Consider the following 21417-nt stretch of genomic DNA (forward strand, 5'->3'; position numbering starts at 1 on the left):
TGGAGGTTTGTGCTCTGGCTTTAACAGGTCGAGCCCTTGACCCAGATGGCTGAGCCACTACCACTTGATGGGGCAGGTGCTATCACTGGTCCCCCTTCTCCCTCTGTCTCCCAAAGTCAAGCCTCTTCCACACCGTTCTCAACACCCTTGGCCTTTTGGAGACGCACTTGGAGTGTACCCTCGCGAATTAACCTCTCACAATTCCCCCTCACGCTCGTGACTTATGTCAGGAGAATTGACCGCGGGCAATGAGCTACTGCTAACATGATGGCATAGCTCACTCCTGCAACCTGAACACCTCCCGAGCAAGACTTGGCATCTCAGACTTATCCTGCGAGCTCTCCCCATCCATCCACTCCCTGAGATCCTGATGCGGAATGGATACAGAATATAGTTGAAGCCACTCTGGCCACCCAATCTGCCCAGACCAAGACTTTTACTTCATCTGTTCTTTACAATGGACTGGCAACGATCCTTTTGACATCGGATGTGTCTCCGGGGAATCGTAACGACCCCTTAGGTGGTGCAGCATAGTAACATCTTTGACCTCTAGGCGGCGCATCACAGTAACATTTTTTACCTTAGACGGCACAGCATAGTAACATCCTTGACCTTAGGTGGTGCAGCATAGTAACATTCTTCCATGCTCCCGCCACCCTCCTGGCATCAGCCCCTCTCAAGTACCTATCTCTCACGTATCGGTTTCAGTGAGACGTGGAATTCGAAATCTCACCAATCAGACCCAAACCTTCTATAGAAGGTAGTAGGTTGGACAGGGCACCAGCCATCCATTGAAATATTACTGCTAGAGTGTTATAAGGTCTTTTGACTGGCCAGACAGTACTACATTGGATCCTTCTCTCTGGTCACGGTTCACTTTCCCTTTGCCTACACATATACCGAATATTCTGGCCTACTCTATACAGATTCTCCTCTGTCTTCATACACTACAACGCCGAGATTACCTAACAATTCCTCTTCCCCCAAGGAGTTTACTACTGCACTATAATTGTTCAGTGCTACTTTTCTCTTGGTATGAGTAGAAGAGACTCTTTAGCTAAGGTAAACAGCACTTCTATGAGGACACTCCAAATAAAAAATTTCTTCTCTAGTCTTGGACAGGGCCATAGCCTCTGTACTGTGGTCTTCCACTGTCTTGGGTTAGAGTTCTCTTGCTTGAGGGTACACTCAGGCACACTATTGTATCTAATTTCTCTTCCTCTAGTTTTGTTAAAGTTCTTTATAGTTTAAATAGGAAATATCTATTTGAATGTTGTTCCTAAAATATATTATTTTTCCTTTTCCTCACTGGGCTATTTTCCCTGTTGGGGCCCCTGGGCTTATAGCATCCTGCTTTTCCACCTCGGAGATCTCTTTTGTAGTTTTATAAGTTCTCTTCTGTAAAGGTAGACAATTTGCCCTCTCCTACCCTTCCCCTCTGCCTCCCAAGAATAACCTAGAGCCTCTCAGTCCCCAGAGCCTTCTCAGTCACGAGAAACAACTGCTCTCCCTCCCACATCTGCACTAGTACTGTAGCTTAAAGGGGTTGCAGGAAAGACCAAAGTGCAGAGATGAACGAATAACCTGGGTCATCCTAGGATGAATAATCCAAATTTTGATTTATAGCCAATAAAAGCAAACACTGAGTTAATACAAATACAAAAAAATACATGGAAATAAAATTTATTTATCATTTAGGTGTGTATTAAAAACAAAACAGATAAAACCAAATAATTGCATTGAGCAAAACTTAGGTTAGGCTACTCCAAAGTTCAAGCCTAACATGTTTAGTACAAGCAACCATACACTAAATTAATACTAAAAAAATAAATCTAAAGAAATAGAATCATTTATCATTGAGTTAAGTAAAAAAACAAAGCACATAACTGTATTAAGCAAAATGATGTCACAATTACAAGAACTTTGCAGTACCTTAAAGTAAAGTAATCAAGAATAAGTATTATTATATGAATGTACTCGTGTCAGTATATACATAACGAATGCTCTGTATAAAAGGTATTTAGAATAGGGCATAGTACTGTTGAAACATCTTTTAATATTGCAAAACTTAGGTGTGGCCTTATGCGAGTCTGCCCTCAAATAACATTTTCCATTTCATATTTTCTATGGGATCTACACTTGGTCCGCACTCGTCATGGGTGAGGACAAGTACTGGCTTATGCCCAAAGCATTCTGATTAAGAGTATTTACATGTTACCAGGTAGAAGCATCACTACCAAGGCCTGATGAAATGGTCTTATGAAAAACATTGAAAGTACAGTAAAGCAAAGCTCAGAATATGAAAATGAACTGATAACCACGAAGGATTAATCACAATCAGAAAGAAATCAAAATTAATCTTTAATGTTTACTGATTAGAAACCATTTGTTTATCACTTTATTAATATTTTTGTTTAATCATAGATTTCCAAAACCAAATCAAATTTGGAAAAGGTGAACAGTTTTTCTTGTATAAAAATAACGTATAATAAAAATTCAAAACTTCCAATACTATCTATAATGCTTATTATATATGTATCTTTTCATTTATTTCTTCCTCACTACGCAAACTCCAATCACAAACAAAGGCACAAGATAAAAATTAGTTAGCTAAAATGGATTCCTTATATGCCCACATAAATAAATATACAGATCTTTATAACGACTTAAAAATATAAATTATTTCCTTATATACCAACATGTAAAAAGAAATATACAAATATTCAAAAGCAAATACCATAACTTTATTGTTCATTTTCACATTAATGTAAGATATAAATAACTTTTATAATGACTCAATGGCAATGAACACATATTTACAAAAATATGCTCGAAGTAACTTCACTTCAAAAGGAAACAACATTGAAATATCCAGTCAAATATATCAGATACCATTCAATCTAGGTGGAAGTAACATTGAAATACTGTATCTACTACAGCAATGGAAGCAACCTGATTTTGGCTTAAGTCAATTTTAATACCAGCATTCATAAAAAGTACCATCCAAAGTTTGTGCTTTATTTTGAGTTTTCGAATAAACTGTTATTGCTAAAACAGCATTACAAATGTTTGCACACAAGCACAAGCTATGCTGCTTAAAATAATCTGAGGTTGCTTTTCATACAAACACAAAAAAAATCTTTCAAATTTCTAGATCTTAAGTAGTAACTTATCTTTAATAAATCATACTATTCGCAAATTATCTTTAATATAGCATACTTTTCGCTAACTTATCTTAAATACATACTTTTCACAATTGAAAAAAAATTCACAAGAGGCTTGTATGTTTTACAATTTTTTACAGTAATTAGCAAAGCAAGTCTTTCTACATACTTAGCCATTGTCTATCACTGTCAAGAAATACAGTATGATCAACGGAATAAAAAATTTCAAATCTTAGGAAATGTAAGGCAACCAGTATAGATATGCCTGATCCAATTTCCAATAGACAGACAAATCTTTAGTAGCTTTATCAAGTGAGATTATTAAATTTGATAATAAAAAGTTTTATCAGTATAAATAGCTGTAAGCCATAACTAAGTGCAGAGAGCTGATATAGTAGTACTAAGTCTTTTATAGGAACTGATGCAACACTAGGAGAAAGAATTCATAATTTAATTACTATTGTATCAAAATGTTCCCCAGCTATGCCCTTTGATATTATACCCGCAAAATATTTTTGGCAAGTAAAATTAGAATCTAATACATTTCATTCAGTACTGTACTATACTTGGTCTTTCTGTGTTCTAATGTGAAAATAAAATCTTCTTAATATTAGACTTCCATTACTCCATTCAATTATACATTATCTTACAACAGTGAAGTAACTTTGATACACCAATGTGATAAAAGGCTATATAACATCACAATCGTTCTTCTTGCATGGATTGATATTATAAAAAAAAAAATTATGTGGCAAAAATAATCCTTACATTTCACTTTCATGTAAAAATAACACATTCTAAAATTAATTTGTATTTTCCTAGCTATATAAACTTTACTCTTTTAAAATAGGGTGAATATCTTCAACGGCCATTGAATCACGACGTTAATCAGGTAGCTAATGACAGGTTGCACACATAGGCGAGTAGCACACGCCTACCTGCCTGCCGAAGACTCTTCACTTTTGACCTTTGTGTCAGGACTGAGGTGGGAAGTTTAACCTCAAAGAACTCAAACTTTTAAAGTTAAGAAAATTACAAATTTGTTATTCGTTCCTACAATCCTTTCGTCCTTTAAAAATGTTTTGATGCCAGATACTATAAGTATCAATCGTTCATTCATTTGTTGTTTAAAATAGGGAGAGACTAATTGGTGAGTCGGAAGTCCCCAAGAATTGAACTGGTTGGTTCTTTTCTTCCCATGAAGGAAAGTATTAAAACAAAGGAAATGACTACAATAACCCCTAACTGTCCATCATAAGGAAGAATTTGCCCATAGGGTCTGGCCTGTACTAAGAAGATTAGTACAGTACATGGTCAAAGGAAGAATCTCTTCCCTTGAAAGGGAGAACAGTCCAGGATGATATACCTGGCATATGAGGATCAATGGGTTGGTATATATTCTACCATCTTCCCCTCATCAAGGTAGGATTGGCAACTTACTTCTCTAGATTTTTAAGAATGTAACTTACTGTAGAAGTGTAGCTTACCAGCATTAAGTCCGATCCCGAGAGAGTAACGGCACGACTGCTACATCCCCAAAAAAGGGGAAGGAAAGACTTACTTCTACTCGGTACCATAGACACTATGCTTTCTGTCCTGTGCAAGAGCTGGGATAGCTACACAAGTACTTGAACAACCCTCACAGGACCAGGAACAAAAGTGCCAAGGGATTTGTAGGTAAATTGTGTAAAAGGTTGTTTGGAGTTTTCAAACCCAACCTTCAATACCTGGCCAACTGCAAGATTCTTCTTGAAGGCTAAGGCGGGACGTTTACCCCTGACTTTATGAGGCCAAGTCCTGAATGGTACCGAGACCCTTTCAATAGTTGAGGTGTAAAAGCACCCCTTTCTTCATTCTGCTAAGTAAGGAAGAGGTGTTGACACTAGGGCCTGAGGTGTAGGATCCTCTTCAGATACCACCACAGAGCTCTCATGGAACACAAAAGCGTCTCCTCTTGATGACACCTAATGTTTCACGAAGAGGTGATAGAGAAGGTCTCGAAAACGGGGGCATGCAACAAAGAGTTCTGCTTGGGTATGAGATTTGACTCTTCCCAATGACTGCAAAAACTCTGTTGAGACAGCATCTGGGACATTTAAATCGCTTCCAGATGAATAAAATGAATGCAAAAACTGTGTTGAGACAGCATCTGGGACATTTAAATCGCTTCCAGTTGAATAAAATGAATGCAAAACTCTATTGAGACAACATCTGGGACATTTAAATCTCTTCCAGATGAATAAAATGAATGCAAAAACTCTATTGAGACAACATCTGGGACATTTAAATCCCTTCCAGATGGATAAAATAAATTTAGGTAGTAGGTTGGCCAGGGCACCAGCCACCCGTTGAGATACTACCGCTAGAGAGTTATGGAGTCTTTTGACTGGCCAGACAGTACTACATTGGATCCTCCTCTCTGGTTACGGTTCATTTTCCCTTTGCCTACATACACACTGAATAGTCTGGCATATTCTTTACATATTCTCCTCTATCCTCATACACCTGACAACACAGATTACCAAACAATTCTTCATCACCCAAGGGGTTGTCGCACTGTAATTGTTCAGTGCCACTTTCCTCTTGGTAAGGGTAGAAGAGACTCTTTAGCTATGGTAAGCAGCTCTTCTAGGAGAAGGACACTCCAAAATCAAACCACTGTTCTCTAGTCTTGGGTAGTGCCATAGCCTCTGTACCATGGCCTTTCACTGTCTCGGGTTAGAGTTCTCTTGCTTGAGGGTACACTCGAGCACACTCTCCTATCTTATTTCTCTTCCTTTTGTTTTGTTAAAGTTTTTATAGTTTATATAGGAGATATTTATTGTTGTTACTCTTCTTAGAATATTTTATTTTCCTTTTTTCCTTTCCTCACTGAGCTATTTTCCCTGTTGGAGCCCCAGGGCTTATAGCATACTGCTTTTCCAACTAGGGTTGTAGCTTAGTAAGTAATAATAATAATAATAATATAACAATCCCCATATACTGTAATAACAAAATACAAGTAGATCTCAATCATATAGCAACTCTCTTACAGTAGAGGCCAGGATCAGCCAATCGTCAAGATACTTCAACAAACGTATCCTTTGCTAATTGGCCTGTGCTGCCACCCAAGGAGCATAACACAGTCCGAATCATAGCCTTGAACTGATACATCGTACCGTAGAAGTAGAAGGACTGAAGACTGGGTACTTAGAAGTACTGTACACATCTTTCAGATCTTATGAAACCTTTGTCACCTTCTCTGATGAAATGCAGCACAAACCGCACTGTTTCAATCCTGAACTTTATTTGAGAGGTCGATGACCAGTCTCCAGCCTAAAGTTAACTTCTCCACCAGGAGGAGTTAACTGTAGAAGCCAGAAGACACATCTCAAATGATTTCTTCAACAACATCCCTTTCATCTCTTTTTGGAAAGGCTGATGCTTTTGGTGATATTGGAGGATCGGACTAAAAAAAATTTGCTGTGTAAGGTGGTCCAGAATGGGTCGTAACTATCTCAAAGAACACTCACTACCATTGGCTTGTTCCGTGTCTCTACCAGGTTGCCGAACGACCAGACAGGTATCCCCAACTTGTGGGAGCAGGAGAGAGGGAATGGTGGCATCAGTATTTTTCTCTCTCTCCCCTCTTTCCACCGGCCCCCTTCCTGGAAGGATGAGGTTGGGTGGAATGAAACAACAGAACATGCAAAGGCTCCCTTCGGGTGGGAGAATCTTGCATGTGATCCCACAAGCACCCGCAGGCATGGCCAAACCTGAGGGCAGGGCCCTTGAAGGAGATTGCACACTGGATCAGGGAATCTTGCAAAGCAGTTCTCCGCTTCTTCACTACCGCCTGCAGGTGACCCCTCGAAAGAAGAGACATGGGCACCTGCACCGATGTGTTCTAGTGTCAGAGTTACCTCTGAACGACATTGTTTTGAGAATTTAGAAACCAAGGGATCCCTCCTCTTCAAAATCCAATTGGTCTACATGTTCACTGACTAGTGTGCCATGTAGTTCACTGCCTTCCTATCAGACAGCATAAGACTCCTGTACCTCTCTAAAGACTCTGGGGTTCATATTCCCGTTGACTTTGCAAAGTACGTCACTGCACCCCACCACAAATCTAGCCATGAGACAGCTTGAAGAATTGCCATGGCAGGTGATTCAGCGGCCGAGAAGGGGTTGCCTTCTGACATGAGTATGTCTAAAGAGAGGTTTCCCTGTCAGCACGCAAACTGATGGGTCAACCTGAAGAGGGGATGACACAGCTTTCTCTGAGACATGCAGTAGAAAAGGAGTAGAACCTTTTCTGCCTTGAAAAGTGCGAGGGGAGGAGAAGATTCTTTTTACTGACTGGAAACAAGAAAGTTCTTAGATCGAGAGATCTGATTGCCAGTTTGATCAGGGACCAAACTAGCAAGATATGATTTGGGCAGCTCCAAAGATGGCCTCAACCCTTGAGGGGCATCCAAGTGCCAACCAATGAACTAACTTCTCCCTGCAGGCGGAGCCAAGGTCGCCTCACCGAATCCATTGCAAGAACATCCACTAGGGACACTGGAGGGTATACTTAGGAACTGCAGTAGCATGTGCAGTCAACGATGGAAACAAAAATGTAGATTTCCTCAGTGTCACCTTGAGTACTGCCAAGATTGACACCAGATAAGGCTTAGCTCTCTTCTTCCCCTTCAAAGCATAAGCTTGCCATTGTACAAGACCATAATCTTTAGTCAACACATTGGGATGATTGCGCACAATTATGTCCCCTACAAGAAGCGCAAAAAAATCCTAAATCTAAAGCCAGTTTAACCATAAACCGGTTGAAGTGGCAAGAATGAATCTCTTGCTTTGCATCCATTATCAAGAGCCAACATTCATTCTAAAAAAAGCAAAAGAAAAAGATCAAAGACTTTGGTTAGGTAACAAAAGTATATCTGTACATCTTGTGGATAAAGACAGCAGTGAAGTCTTCAACAAATAGGTGGGCGGGGCTACTTATCCGCATGCACCACTTATCGTTAATTACCTCATTAACGAATTCAATGGTCGTTTCAGCTCCGCTGAAGACATTCCCCATTTTAAATGAATAAAGGTTTATATACAAAGAGGAACAAATATGATGCGGTACAAAAAGTGTTCAAAATTTAAAACAAAACTTGTATCAAAGGTAATACCGACTCAAAATTTTAAAAACCTGAAAAAAACTCTCGTTAGTTATCAATCTCGTCATCCATTACAAAGTTAGTAAAAATATCACCACCATTTCAAACCTAAGCTACATCGATAAACAAGTGTGCAACACAAAAGCTAAAACAAACAAGTATTGATGTCCCAAGAATATAGACAACTGCATTAGCAAGGAGCCAAAACTTATCACGACAATAAGTCTTTCAAATATAAACATTATATAGAAAAAAGATGCACCTTAAAATTCTGTAGTATGAGGTAGGGTACAACACAAAAATAATGTATGATATAAAAGATTTAGTTCAAATTCCTAATCAACTACAATGATTTATGGCATTTCCCTAATACTGAGTGTGACTGAACAAAAGTATGATACCTCAAGCTAATTATACCATCAACCTTCTCCTTCAGGCTCGCTGTCATTTTCGTTAGACTCTCCAGAATCGGTGGATGCCATCATAATGGCTTGTATTCTCTGCTCATCCTTCAGAAGACTTTCATCATCTGGATTTAACTTGTGTGCTGCTCTGTAATCCAAGAGACCTTCTGAGTACAGACCCAGCCCAACAAATGCAGTTCCTCGTCGAATATGGCATAAAAGTCTTGATTTACTGTTGTCACTTGTTGAAGGTGTTAGCAGTTCCAGTGCCTGAAAATACAAATCACCAACTATTTACAAACAATTGAATGAACAAAGAAAGTGAGAAATATAAAGAAATATCACCAAGTTGACAAAAAGATTTATTTGAATCTCTAAAATCTACTCACACCCTGAGGATGTCTCTAGGACTGTACCCACATAAGTAACACCACCAATGTTGCTAATTTATAAAACCTATGAAGCCTTTATTTAAGAGCAATGAAGTCAGTGAATGTTTTAAAACCAGACCCAACAAGTTTATTCAGCATTAATTCACTTCAGTCCTCAGAATACTTTAATATTACACTATTGGTAAAATAATTTCTGGCTATGCAGAGACTGGCTAATGGAAGGATATTGCTCTAATTGTAAACTGAGGTTATCTAAATTTCAAGTGTGCAGAGAGCACTATCTACTAACATTTAGTTCATCATACAGTTAATGAACCTTGGCAGTAAATCCCTGACTGCCATTTTGGAAATCTAATTAATCAAAAAGCATTTTTCTAAAGTAAGAAGTTCATGAAGTAGTAAAGAAGTGAATATGTACAGAAGTGAATATGTACAGTAGTTTTACATGAGACAAAAAGAAAATGCCAACTTATGAAGGCTTAAAAAAATCTATGAGTGGGTGTGAACTTGCATGAATGCTAATATAGTATAGTACTGTACAGTATTGCCAAATGCCATCACAAATTGTAAACAAAATTTGTAAATTTTAATTATAAATTCCATTATTTTCATAATTACCTAAAGTTCATGTTGCTTTCACTCGAAGCTGTGTCGAAGTGTACCCCAAAATAAAAATTTTCCATTTTCTATCCTTCCCACTCTGGGAAATAAACATCCTCCAGCAGTTGATGGCAACTAACGAGTCAATGATACGACATTAACCTCTTCAGTTCTCAAAGCCAGAACCCCAATCATTAGTCTCTTGACATTAGTGATTAGTGGGGAGGAGGAGAACATTATACAAACATCAGGTGAGGATGAAAATAATAAATTTCATCTTTAAAATTTTGTTTATTTTTATGAAACTCCCCTGATGATCATATTGATTCTCACACTCAGGATGTGGGATAAGGAAGTAAAGAGATGGGAAAGTAACAATCTAGATTAATAAATATATTTACCATTCAACATACATACACATACATATACCAAGGCACTTCCCCCAATTTTGGGGGGTAGCCGACATCAACAATGAAACAAAACAAAAAGGGGACCTCTACTCTCTACGTTCCTCCCAGCCTGACAAGGGACTCAACCGAGTTCAGCTGGTAAAGCTAGGGTGCCACGGCCCACCCTCCCCCGTTATCCACCACAGATGAAGCTTCATAATGCTGAATCCCCTACTGCTGCTACCTCCGCGGTCATCTAAGGCACCGGAGGAAGCAGCAGGGCCTACCGGAACTGCGTCACAATCGCTCGCCATTCATTCCTATTTCTAACACGCTCTCTTGCCTCTCTCACATCTATCCTCCTATCACCCAGAGCTTTCTTCACGCCATCCATCCACCCAAACCTTGGCCTTCCTCTTGTACTTCTCCCATCAACTCTTGCATTCATCACCTTCTTTAGCAGACAGCCATTTTCCATTCTCTCAACATGGCCAAACCACCTCAACACATTCATATCCACTCTAGCTGCTAACTCATTTCTTACACCCGTTCTCACCCTCACCACTTCGTTCCTAACCCTATCTACTCGAGATACACCAGCCATACTCCTTAGACACTTCATCTCAAACACATTCAATTTCTGTCTCTCCGTCACTTTCATTCCCTACAACTCCGATCCATACATCACCGTTGGTACAATCATTTTCTCATATAGAACTCTCTTTACCCTCATGCCCAACCGTCTATTTTTTACTACTCCCTTAACTGCCCCCAACACTTTGCAACCTTCATTTACTCTCTGACGTACATCTGCTTCCACTCTACCATTGGCTGCAACAACAGACCCCAAGTACTTAAACTGATCCACCTCCTGAAGTAACTCTCCATTCAACATGACATTCAACCTTGCACCACCTTCCCTTCTCGTACATCTCATAACCTTACTCTTACCCACATTAACTCTCAACTTCCTTCTCTCACACACCCTTCCAAATTCTGTCACTAGTTGGTCAAGCTTCTCTTCTGTGTCTGCAACCAGTACAGTATCATCTGCAAACAACAACTGATTTACCTCCCATTCATGGTCATTCTTGTCTACCAGTTTTAATCCTCATCCAAGCACTCGAGCATTCACCTCTCTCACCACTCCATCAACATACAAGTTAAACAACCACGGCGACATCACACATACCTGTCTCAGCCCCACTCTCACCGGAAACCAATCACTCACTTCATTTCCTATTCTAACACATGCTTTACTACCTTTGTAGAAACTTTTCACTGCTTGCAACAACCTTCCACCAACTCCATATAACCTCATCACATTCCACATTGCTTTCCTATCAACTCTATCATACGCTTTCTCCAGATCCACAAACGCAACATACACCTCCTTACCTTTAGCTAAATATTTCTTGCATATCTGCTTAACTGTAAAAATCTGATTCATACAACTCCTACCTCTTCTAAAACCACCCTGTACTTCTAAGATTGCATTCTCTGTTTTATCCTTAATCCTATTAATCATTAGTCTACCATACACTTTTCCAACTACCATTCAAGACTAGTTTAAATGTTAAACAATAGTAACACCAAGTAAACTCGTAATCACTTGAGTACCCAGTTGGATCCCAAACCTATACAAGAGGTCCCCAAATTACAAACATTCGGAAATACAAACACAAATCCAACTGAAGTCTTAGATCTCGGATATTGTATCAGAAGTTCGTAATGAAATATACAGTATAGTAAATAAAACCAGGAACTTTTTCATCAAAAGAAATTTAAAATAAATTTGAGCAAATAAATCTATCTATCCACCATGGTAGCCCACTTAAGGTGCTGCCCGACCTGGTAAAGCACTGTTAACCAGCCTTCTGCTTCCTTCCTGCTCCAGTTTAGAGATCTGGCTGGGGATGGGCCTTTGGGTTACCAGCTTCCACAGATAGGAGCTCTTCCCTCCGATTCTTCGGATTTGGCCGTCACTGGGGCTTCGGATTACCAGCTTCCAAGGGAAACTCTAGGATGGACTCTTTCTTCCTTTCCTACAGATTTAGCTGTGGCTGGACCTTGGGGGTATCAGCATTCAAGAGCAACTGCAATGGGGTCTCTCCCTTCCATTTCTAGGGATTCAACGGTGTATGGGCTTGCAGGTTCCCACCTTCCTAGGATGGATCCAAGTTATGAAAGCTCAGTAGGGGGAGCGGAGAGATGTGGCAGGATTGGCTTCTACCATGGATGTTGAATTAATAGACAAACCTTGGCAATCCAGTGATGGATGAGCATTCTGGCCCGTTTTGAATGTTTTTTTGGCATAAATATACGGATGGGCCATTCAATGACATCGAATTTGAAAACATAGCAGCATTTCCAGTCTCAAAGTGGAGATTCAAAAATCCATCTCTTAGGGCATCTCTCCAGCTAACCCCAAAAGAGGTTGCTCTGATGCCAAGCAAGGCTGCTCTCGATATATTAGCAGAAGCAAGTGTCTGAGTTAAAGAGGGGGGTTTTGTTTAAAGATAATTTTACCTTGCTCAAAGTGTGTACCCCTTTTGGGGAGTATACTCTAAAGAGTTTGAAGGCTTCACAGAACTAAGATGGTTTCGTGAATTCTTCATTCTGAAGAAGTGGGATGGTCAGGTTGGGACCAATCAATTGGAGGACCATTTCCTTCCAAGACTGCAGAATTTAGTGCCCAACATTGTTCAATTCAATGTCTGCCATGGCATCCTTAGAAGTGGGGCTTTAGAGAGATCCCAGATGCCCACTTCGGAGGTAGTAAAGTTATTGTGTAAGCCCACCTACGAATTCTTGTAAAACTTTATAGAAAGGTGGGAAAGGTCACCTATTACAATTATTATTATTATTATTACTATTAGCCAAGCTATAACCCTATTTGGAAAAGCAAGATGCCAAAAGCCCAAGGGCTCCAACAAGGAAAAATAGCTCAGTGAGGAAAGGAAATAAGGAAATAAACTAGAAGAGAAGTAATGAACAATAAAAATAAAATATCTTAAGATCAGTAACATTGAAATATATCTTTCATATACAACACGGTCCAGAATTATGCATGTTTGAATTGTGCGATTCCCCATTTATGCGGTTGCTAGTTTTCAAAAATAAATTTTCTGTATCTGCAAAGCTGATCAAAGTCTACAAGTTAAACACCACAAAACGTATCAAATCTATTATCTTTTCAAGTATATTGGTAACCCTAGGTACAGTACCTGATAATAAATGTAATCAAACTATATTTACCTTACATTTTATGAACAATTTCATAATAAATAGCTATTCAAGGAATAATTCCATATCAACAATGAAATCAACTTTAACTATAGGAGTCCAGCAGACAAAATGTAAACAGAGTTTTGGTTACTCTCTCGGTAAGGCAATCGTTATCTTTCTCTAACCTTTCGACAATTTAAATGGTAGTGTTAATGATGGTATTTTGAAGCATTATTTTTATTTAGTACAGTAAATATAAAAGCTTTATTTTTTCCCTATGGGTGGTTCAAGGTTTTCACGTAGGCTAGGTTCGTTTATCGGCAGTGAATAGCCTAATTTTCAGTAATGAGTCGGCAATATTTTCTGTCATATATTTTAAACAGTATTGTATAGATTTGCTTTACAAAGACTTTTGTACAGTACTCTATATAAAATTCTGTGTGTGTGTGTATGTGTAACAAATAAAATCGTAGCTCACATTTGGCAACCTGAGTTTAAGAATGAAATTAACATAACTATTATTAGTTGTGGTGAGCAAGTCTTCACTTCAGGTGGTACAAGAAACAAACAAAAACATGACATTAAATGACAACAGCTGATATATTCTCTCTCTCTCTCGCTAGGCTATCTTTCGCTTTCATTTCTTACCTCTATCTCTCGACCAAATGAAATCTTTGTTCCTTCATAAAGTTTCGGTTAAATACTCACTGACGAAGGTATTTGGGCAGCTTTTTAAGGATGAGTGCTAGTAATAAAATGCTACTGCAGAGGGTTAGGTGTATAAATTTGCAATTAAAAATCAATCATGATTCAAATTATTCTTACTTTCTCCAATCTTGGGCCATCTGTGTCGCATCGAACGTTATAGCAGTAACCCAATTGTTCGATGACTTTAATAGCTTTCTTCTCTTTTTTTTTTTTTTTTTTTTTTTTTTGCATATAGTTTCATAATTGAGGTGGGTACATGTTTATAAGTTATTAAACTGACTTATAACTGAAGTTAGGAAAAGTATTTTAGATATGGAATGGACAATTATCCTTCGTAGCAGTTTACAATTATCGTAAATTATCATACTGTCATTAGCGGCAGTTTGCTATATTTGAATGCAAACAAAAGGGTTTTCCTGTTTTGCTACGTATGTAGGAATTTATAAAATTCCTAAATTAGTTATCATCTCGATCTTTTGTGTTTAATACGTTCGTTTATTCATTATGATCGACAATGGAGCGTACAGTATACATGCGTAAGATTTCCGTTTTAGGCGATGCGTTTTGGAAAAACATATAAATCACATTCATTTCATTTACAGGTATTTTGAAGTTCTAAGAAAAAATGAGTAAAACATCATTAGTAATAACAAAATCATCATATAATCAATACTTGGTGAGATAGCTGTTGCTGCAAAAAGTAACCTAAACACAGATGTGTAAATGCGTTCGTTTCTTCATTATGATTAGAGATGAATGTAAACTAAACAATGGTTTCTGTTTTAGATGGTGTGCTTTTTTTTGCATTCTATTTTTCAATTTCGGAAGAATTCTAAACATCAAGAATTACTTAATATTTTGTTTACCTTTAGTTATGATCAGCTGATCGGAAGGTCTTGCTACCGTATCGAAAGATTGTGCACATATGAGTGGCGTATTTCATGAATAATTTCTTAATTTATTCAAAATCTCTCCATGATGAATATTACATCATCACCAATATGTTACAGGATATCACAGTTTTCATACAGTTCGTCTGTAGCCATTATTAATACTTATCATCCGAACGCCTCACTCTTTCTGTGTGTGGGTGTGTGTGTGTGTGTGACAATGTGTGTGCGGGCACATATGGGTAGTTCATTTTTAAAGCTTCATACAGTATTTAATATTCTATTCATTATTACGCCTTCATATTTCATTAGGCTTGTTTGTATTCTATTTTTTCCATTTCTTGATCATTTCAATAATCAACAATTACTTTTGGTAGGCATCAGCTGATCTCAAGGTCACGCTACTGTATTGCGATTATGCGCAGATACAGTACGAATAACACGGAGTTGTTTATATAATCATCTTAACTCTTCCGAAATATGATATTTTAATTATAAAATAAATTTTTGAATATACTTACCCGGTGAATATATAATAGTTGCAACTCTGTTGCTCGACAGACACATACAGTAAAAAACTCGCCAGCGATCGCTATACAGGTTGCGGGTGTGCCCACCAGCGCCAACTGTCGGCCAGATACCACTCTCGATGTAAACAAAGACTCAATTTCTTCTCATCCCACTGCGTCTCTATTGGGGAGGAAGGGAGGGTCGTTTAATTTATATATTCACCGGGTAAGTATATTCAAAAATTTATTTTTTGGGCTCAAGCCATGGCGTCCTGATGGAAGGTTCCTGTTTGGTAGCTTCCTTGGGTATAAGACTACTAAGATATTCCCAGAGAATTTAACCACAGGTTATCACAGAATTCTAACTTCTGGAGCGAGTATCTCAAAGGTTTCCCTTTAAGACATCGTAATACAACAGGGGACACGCATGTCTGGTCGTGCCACATAGCTATCTCCACCCCGAACAGAGTTAACGCTTCGGTGTGTAAGGGCTGAGAATAGCTGGGAGCCGTTCCACAGCTAATCTCACTCGTGGCTACTACTGATACTCGAGACGTAAACAAACGGACGCCATTGCTCTAATGACGTCACGCGCGTCTCCATCCTTTGTTTAGTAGCTGCCCTACTTAGACGGATTTTCCCTTGTGTGAACTTTATCGCTTTGCATCTTCGCTATGTCGTTACCTTCAGCCTCGCCTTCTTCTGGAAAGTTGAGTACAAGGTTCCAGTATTGTTTAATTAAGCTCTGGCCGTAAAGTAAATATTATTTCGCGAAATAATTGATGTTTTGTGGCAGAGCTGTGCCTCTACCGGACCCGCCATTTTATGGCGTCGCTGTTGTTTTGCATGTCCTATTTAGTTAGCCACAACAACGCTTCCGGCCTTATATACTAATCGAATACATTAGTTTATTTAGTCTTCATAGCTAGGAACTTTTATATCGTGTTTAGACGCTTTTTATCGGTCATCGATTGACCTCATACCAGTCGGCTACTATAGCCCCCAGGCCAGGAGCCTATATACAAGTGTTCATGCATGATTTATCAGTGATCCTAGACTAAGTTATGAAGATAGTGGCATTATTATTTTACAATACTTTTGACTAGTGATGCAAATGTTTTCGCCTTCAGGGACCATATAGGGGATAGGCTAGTCAGTGATTCTTTCTAGCCTAACCTAACCTTAGGACCCCTATATGCTTCCTTCATCCCCTGCCTTGGCACTCCCTCTAATTAGCCTTGATCCCTTTTCTGAGTAAAGGGATTTATTGTCTAATAGAGTATTATATCGCCTCTCAGTCCTCCCTAAAGGAATGAACCCCCTTTAGGATTGCGTCTGAGAGTGAGGTTAGGCTAGCCTACCTCTATGGCTAGGATAGTCTACGACTTTCCTGCGATAGCGATACGTCTTCTTCCTTGCCTAGTTCAGGACTTTTAGCCCTGATCTAGGCCGGGTTAGGAAGGTTTCTCTGTTCCATGCTGAAACTGTACTCTTGCACCGTTTTAGCCGATCAGCCTAATCTTAGGTTAGGGAGTGTCCTCCCTTCCCTTTGTGGCCGCTCTGGTACAGAAACCCTTCCTGGGAAGACCCCTCTCTTCTCCCTCCCCACCTATCTCTTGTATAGCCTAGCCTATGCTTAGGTTAGTTTATACTCATCTGTCCCCTGTCCTACAAATCCTCCTTAGGGTGGATGAGTAGGGCTACCCGAGCTTCCCTGTGCTGTCCGCTCTGGTACATACACCTTCATAGTGTCCTATAAGGTTAGTTACTAGTGTAGCTCTGCATAGGGGAGTCTCCCCCCCCCCCCCTCTTGGGTGTTCCCTAGTCCTCCCTTGGGCTACCTGCTCCCGGTCCCTAGTGACCCCTGCTTATGGATGCTAGAGCCTGTCTCTATCATGGGTACACCCCCTCAGGGAGGGGGAGGGATGTCTGGAACCCTGACGGTACTTCCTGCATCCTTCCCCCCCTCCCCCTGTCTCTCTATCTATCCGGGTGCCGGTCTCTTGCCGCCTCTTCTGCCGGCAATACCTGCCTCCCTCTTGGTGACTTCCCTACCCTTGCCGCCAGCCCCCCGTGTACCGAGGGACTGCCGGCTGCCGCCGGCTACTACCGGCAGCTCTCCTACTCCTATCTAATCGTCCGCTTGCCGGTCGATCTCCGGAGTGCCGGCATATACTGCTGGCAACCCGATACTACCTGTACCATCCTTACCCCAGTCACCAATCCGGCATCCTCCGGCTGCCGGAGCTGCCGCTCCCTGCCGGCGTGCCGCCGTTGTGCCGGCGGCCGCCATCCTGGTATCTAACTGACTTTGAAAATTGTCTGTTCTAGTGCCAGAATCTATGCTGGAGCGAGCTCCGGCGTGCCGGCGGCTTGCCGGATGCCCCGGAGGCGTCAAGAATACTTGCACCCCCTCTCTGTAGCTATCATAAGACTAAGATAGCCCTACCTTGCAAATAGATAAGCTGCTTTGCTTCTAAGATCAGTACCTAGTACTGCTCTATTCGTGATCATGCTGTCTCTTTGCATTCTTCTATTTCCAGCATGCTATGTGCATCTTAGCGCGGCTGGTTGCCAGAAGCAGTTTCCCTTAATGAGGCCTTCTGGCTCTTATCTGGGAACCGAATGAATTCGATCCCAACCTTGTCCTTGGCTTTCCATGGAGTTCCAATATAATGGGAATCCTAGGAAACTATATCCAATGATCTCGGTCATTTGGATTATCCCAGGACCAAGCCTATGGTAACCAGCCGGGCGAGATGCATGGAGCGTGTTCTCCTTTACTGTTTCATTCTCTATGCATCACACCTTCTTTAAGTTAAAATTAATGATTAATATTAACTTAATTTAAGAGCCATTCCTATGACTCCCCCATACTCATTTTCTCTTTCTTCCACAGGAGGAGCAGATGAAGTGCGATTTCGCATACTGTGCTGTGAAACGCTCGCAGTTTTACGGACATACGGCGTGCAGGACTCACGCCCCTTGCTCAGACAAGAAAGGGGATTGGAAGTTCTGGAATCCACTGGAATGTACGGTCTGCCAGGCCTACCTAGTTGAGGCCTTCCATAACCCTCCCTCAGCGGAGGTTAGAGACATTGCTCGTGAAAAACTGCGCAAGTGGGTGCGTGGTTTTCAGAGAAATGCTACTGGACCGTACCTGGCCACCGAAGAACTGAGGTCCCTGTTGTTCCCTAAGGCCTCCCCTGACTCAGTGGTTCCAAAGGAAGCAATCCCCACTGTCCAAATTACGGTGGAACCTGATGTGGTCATGGCTCAGTCCATGCACGAGTGTCGTTTAGATTCCGAGGATGATGAACAGATCTCTGACGTCTCGGAAGACACGGAGAAGACGCTTATGGCTCAAGGAGCCGAAGAGGACGAAGACAAGGTGGAATACACCGAGTCGGAGATTGGAGCTACTCCCTCGTCCATCCCTCCGCCTACTCCTACACCGACGGATGTGTCCATCCCGTCTACCTCCTCGACCCCGGATCCTTCCTCTTCTACCCAAGAACTGATCCGACTGATTAGAGCTGTCATGGACGACAGACTGAAGGAGAACCAGGAGTCCATCAGGTCTATGATTGGATCCAGAGAACCGAAGAAGATCTCGGTCAAGGATCTCCCAGCTTGCTCTCATGCCAACCCGTGGAGGTATGCAGAGCATATGGTTATTGCGACCGGCAGGATCTTTGTTAGTGACAAAATCGGCACGGTCCCGTTGGAAGATGTGGAGTTCTTCCCAAGCTTCGAGGCCTACCCGGACTGTTACGTCCGGCTTCGTTCCGAACCTGCCTCGAAGGAGGAGACCGAACCTAAAGAAGAGATAGTGTTCGATCTCGCAAAGGCCCAGGCTATGCTAGCCTCCGCATTTAAGAGCAGGGGCTTTACCTGCTCTAAGCTTCCTGCCTTGAGCAAGAAGCATCCTACATATGTCGCACCTGACACTGCGATTCTTCCATTTTTGGAAAAGGCCTTGGCTGCATGCCTTAAAGCGGCGGAAGAAGGAAAACCCTGCCCTGCACTGGAGGAGTGCAGACCCTTCTCCATCGTGACACCCCCTGACACTAGACAATGGAAAGATGTCCAACATACTTTCGTCGTGGGTAGGCTCGATCCTGACGTCGCCGGACGTCAGTTTAATGAAGACCTCCCTAAGCTCAATGATCACCTCCTTCGCCGGGAACAAGACACGAAGGAGAGGCTTGCGGCATCTCTTTCTCATCAAGTCCAACTTGAAGTTATGGCCTGTGACACAGCAGTACCCGATCACTACATGGTACTGGCCAAATCCCACTTACTCACGGTAATGAAGGACTTGTACCATTTCATAAAGGCTCGTAGAGCCTGTCGTGAATTCGTGTTTGTCGGTGCCACCGTGAAACACGAACCCCGGAGGCTGATTTCCTCCAACATCTGGGGAAAGCACCTGTTTCCTTCTGACCTTGTCAAGGAAATAACTGACAGAGCCGCCACGTAGAATAGGAACCTTCTCCACAAGTGGGGCATGTCCAGAAAAAGGAAAACCTCTCAGGACGATGGACCTCAGCCTAAGAGGAAACCTCAGAAGCCGAAACCCCAGCAACGTCAACAAAGACGTCAGTTTCCGGGACCCGCTACCTCCCAAGTGGTTGCCCAACCACAACAGACCTTTCAATTGGTCCCCCAACCGGTGTTGTCACAGTCACCGGTCTTCACCCCTGCCTTTGAGCAGCCATCCACTACCTTTCATGCCAGAGGTAGAGGCTCGTCCAGGGGTGCAAGCAGAGACGCCTCTCGTCGTCCCTCCAGAGGTAGAGGAGGAAAGGGAGCTAGCGGCCGAGGCAACAAGTCCTCGGGACACCAGAAGCAATGAAGTGCTTCCGGTGGGAGGAAGACTCCGCCAATTCCAGGATCGTTGGACCTTCGATCCTTGGGCACACAGCATCATCAAGAACGGTCTAGGCTGGAGTTGGGTGCAACCACCCCCAATCTTCCAGCGGTTCTTTCAACAATCGACCCCCATTCTGGAAGAATATGTTCTAGACCTCTTGAACAAGAAGGTGATAAGGAAGGTAAAGTCCACCAGGTTCCAAGGGAGACTGTTTTGCGTTCCCAAGAAGGACTCAGACAAGCTCAGAGTCATTCTGGACTTATCCCCCCTCAACAAGTTCATAGAGAACAACAAATTCAAGATGCTGACGCTTCAACAAATAAGGACCCTTCTGCCTCAAGGTTCCTACACGGTCTCTATAGACCTGGCGGATGCCTATTGGCACATTCCAATGAACCATCACGCTTCCTCCTACCTAGGATTTCGACTCCAAAGGAAAAGCTACGCCTTCCGGGCCATGCCATTCGGCCTCAATGTGGCCCCTCGGATCTTCACAAAGCTGGCGGATGCCATAGTACAACAGCTCCGCCTAAGAAACGTCCAGGTGATGGCCTACCTCGACGACTGGCTAGTCTGGGCTCCATCGCCCGAAGAGTGTACAAAGTCTTGCGACGAAGTTACCCAGTACCTAGAACACCTGGGATTCAAGATCAACGAGAAGAAATCTCGCCTCTCTCCGGCTCAGAAGTTTCAGTGGCTGGGAATCCACTGGAATCTTCAGTCACACCGCCTTTCCATCCCCCAGAAGAAAAGGAAGGAAATAGCAGGGTCTGTCAAGCGACTACTGAAATCCAAACGCATTTCAAGACGACAGCAGGAACGAGTTCTAGGCTCTCTACAATTCGCCTCAGTGACAAACCCAGTGCTTCGTGCACAGCTAAAGGATGCCGCGGGAGTCTGGAGACGATCGGCATCCATCGCTCGAAGAGACCTCAAGAGACGGCTTCCAAACAGACTTCGACGCCTCCTAAAGCCGTGGTCGGAAGCAATGGCCCTGAAAAGGTCCATTCCTCTCCAACACCCTCCTCCATCACTCAACATCCACACGGATGCCTCACTGGAGGGCTGGGGAGGTCACTCCCACCTGAAACAAGCTCAAGGGACCTGGTC

The 21417-nt window shown here is 41.8% G+C and overlaps 1 protein-coding gene across 1 annotated transcript in view; it reads right to left on the bottom strand.

Moving 5' to 3' along the window:
• Positions 1 to 2344: 2344 nt before the first annotated feature.
• LOC137631838 (dynein axonemal assembly factor 4-like) overlaps positions 2345 to 21417 on the bottom strand; it is a 132467-nt gene continuing 113394 nt past the window's right edge. The window contains exon 9 of the mRNA XM_068363845.1: positions 2345 to 8985. Within this exon, the coding sequence (XP_068219946.1) occupies positions 8731 to 8985 (255 nt within the window). The 3' untranslated portion in view covers positions 2345 to 8730. The remainder of the gene's footprint in view (positions 8986 to 21417) is intronic.

Source organism: Palaemon carinicauda, chromosome 40 (genome assembly GCF_036898095.1).
Source record: "Palaemon carinicauda isolate YSFRI2023 chromosome 40, ASM3689809v2, whole genome shotgun sequence".
Lineage (NCBI taxonomy): Eukaryota > Metazoa > Arthropoda > Malacostraca > Decapoda > Palaemonidae > Palaemon > Palaemon carinicauda.